Here is a 1,989-nt window from a genome sequence, read left to right on the forward strand (position 1 = left end):
ACACCCACCACCATCACCAAGGAGGTAAGAAGAGGAAGCTGCAGGGTCTGGGCTGCAATAAGCAGGAGAACAAAAACCCAATCAAATAAATACAATTCCACATTGCATTCGAGTTGCTAAACTAGGGAGGATGGGAAGGGAGAGGAAGTGCAGGGGTATTACCGCGTGTGAATGGGTTTTTCATTGAGCAGAAGAAAATCCTGGAGCATTTTTGTTTTGTTTTGTTTTGTTTTGGAGCTGTCGCATTGAGATCGCCTGTGTTGTGTAGGTGCTTCTTCGCTGGTTTGCCTTTTTAACGGTTTAATGTATTTCATGAGTAAAAATATGTACAATACTGGAAGTGATCAGGGGGCGGGGCAGGGGGAGAGCAGCTGAGCTGGACTCGTTTTTTGCATTTCATCATAAGGCTTTCAATGGATTTTTTTCCCCCTTTTGGGCGCCGTTTAAACGTCAGCTGTTTTAAACCCAGCGGAACGATTTTTCCCTTCGTGTTACACTAGCTGAGGTGAAGGGCGACACTGAATGTCTAGTTTAAAGTCTTTTTTCTTTTTTTTTTTTTTTTACTGTCTGATGCAATTGAGGTCTTGAAACAGGAATGGGGCTGTGGTTGACTGGTCGCGGATAGTGAGTGGGGGTCCGGTTAAGGTAAGGGTAGCATGAATTTTCCGGAGGTGAGAAGGGGTGAAAAGCTTGCGTTGCAATAGGTTTTATTGCATGAAGTGGCAAAATGTGCAAAGTTGTTGTCCTTGCAGCCTCTCCTTTGCTCTTGTCTTAAACTGTAAAAAGGGGGAGAAAAACTTCCTGTACCTTCTTGGCAAATCAGCAGGCTTTGTTGGTGGTGCCGGTGTGGTTTTAATGCATTTTTTTAATGCGAGATTATTACATAAGGTTGATGATTTTGGTTGCTGCCTAATTTCCCCTCCTTCCCCCCTCCCCCCGCCGCCTTGTGTTTTGTGCGGATTTCTCTGGCTCTCTTTGAGTGAATGAACTGGCGATTTGCGAAGTTGCAAAGAGCCCCTCCGCCCCCTTTTTTGCATCCTTCTCTCTCGCCTTTGCACTGTTCTGCAGATGACAAAAGGAGTAAACTTCCTCTACTTTTGCTGGCATATTAAGAGGGCTTTCTGGAGAGATTACGGTATCAAAGCCTTGCATCTGTCTGCAGTTACTCTGCTGTTGGAGCGTTTGGAGCAGTTTGGGGGGAGAGCACGCGAGTGATATGTGCAAAGCACGGAGGTTGCTCTGCATCTTTGCTGTACCTTGCTGGCTTGTTTCGTGTCCTCGCGGCGCGCTGGGGGGAGGCAGAAAGCTTTGCATGCGGTAGCGCTACCTGATTGTTTTTGTTTGAATATCTTGGTCGGGAGGAAAGGTGTGAGATGCATTTTTCTCAAGTTGCGAAAGGCTCCCAGCTTCTTGATATTGATTACGAGCTTTTTTTTTCTTTTTTTTTTTTTCCGGTTAAGAGGAAGTGTGCTAGGTTTTTGTCTGTTTTTCGTGTTTTAATTGTGGGGTGGGATTTTTTATTTATTTTTTTTATTTTTGGTTTAGTTTCAGGTCGTGGAAGCGCCTCTCTTCCCTTTGGTGGAAATACCCCTAAAAACTGCCTCTAACACAATTGTCCGAGCCAGGAGTCGGCGAGAAGACCCGTAATGCCAGGAATGGTCAGTAAAAACCCAGACCTCGAGTTTGACTCTTTGCAGCCCTGTTTCTACCCGGACGAAGATGATTTTTATTTGTGCGGGCCGGACTCTGCTCCCCCAGGGGAAGACATCTGGAAGAAGTTTGAGCTGCTGCCCACCCCTCCGCTGTCCCCCAGCCGGGCCGGGCTGCAGGAGCACCCGCCGGGGGGGGGCCCGATGCCGTGGGGAGGGGCGGCCCTGGGGGGCTGCCGCCCCGCCGACCCCCTGGACTGGGCGTCCGAGCTGCTCCTGCTGCCGCCGGAGGCCGACCTGTGGGGCGGCTCGGACGGCGGGGACTTCTTCGAGACGGGCC

At 49.3% G+C, this 1,989-nt stretch overlaps 1 protein-coding gene across 1 annotated transcript in view; it reads left to right on the top strand.

Annotated features, from left to right (window-relative positions):
• The first annotated feature begins 30 nt into the window (after positions 1–30).
• Positions 31–1,989, top strand: part of MYCN (MYCN proto-oncogene, bHLH transcription factor) — a 4,892-nt gene continuing 2,933 nt past the window's right edge. Inside the window, exons 1-2 of the mRNA XM_085312035.1 lie at positions 31–264; positions 1,546–1,986. Of these exons, the coding sequence (XP_085168161.1) occupies positions 1,647–1,986 (340 nt within the window). The 5' untranslated portion in view covers positions 31–264; positions 1,546–1,646. The remainder of the gene's footprint in view (positions 265–1,545; positions 1,987–1,989) is intronic.

This window comes from Rhea americana, unplaced genomic scaffold (assembly GCF_003343005.1).
Source record: "Rhea americana isolate MKP2758 unplaced genomic scaffold, rheAme1 scaffold_356, whole genome shotgun sequence".
Taxonomy (NCBI): domain Eukaryota; kingdom Metazoa; phylum Chordata; class Aves; order Rheiformes; family Rheidae; genus Rhea; species Rhea americana.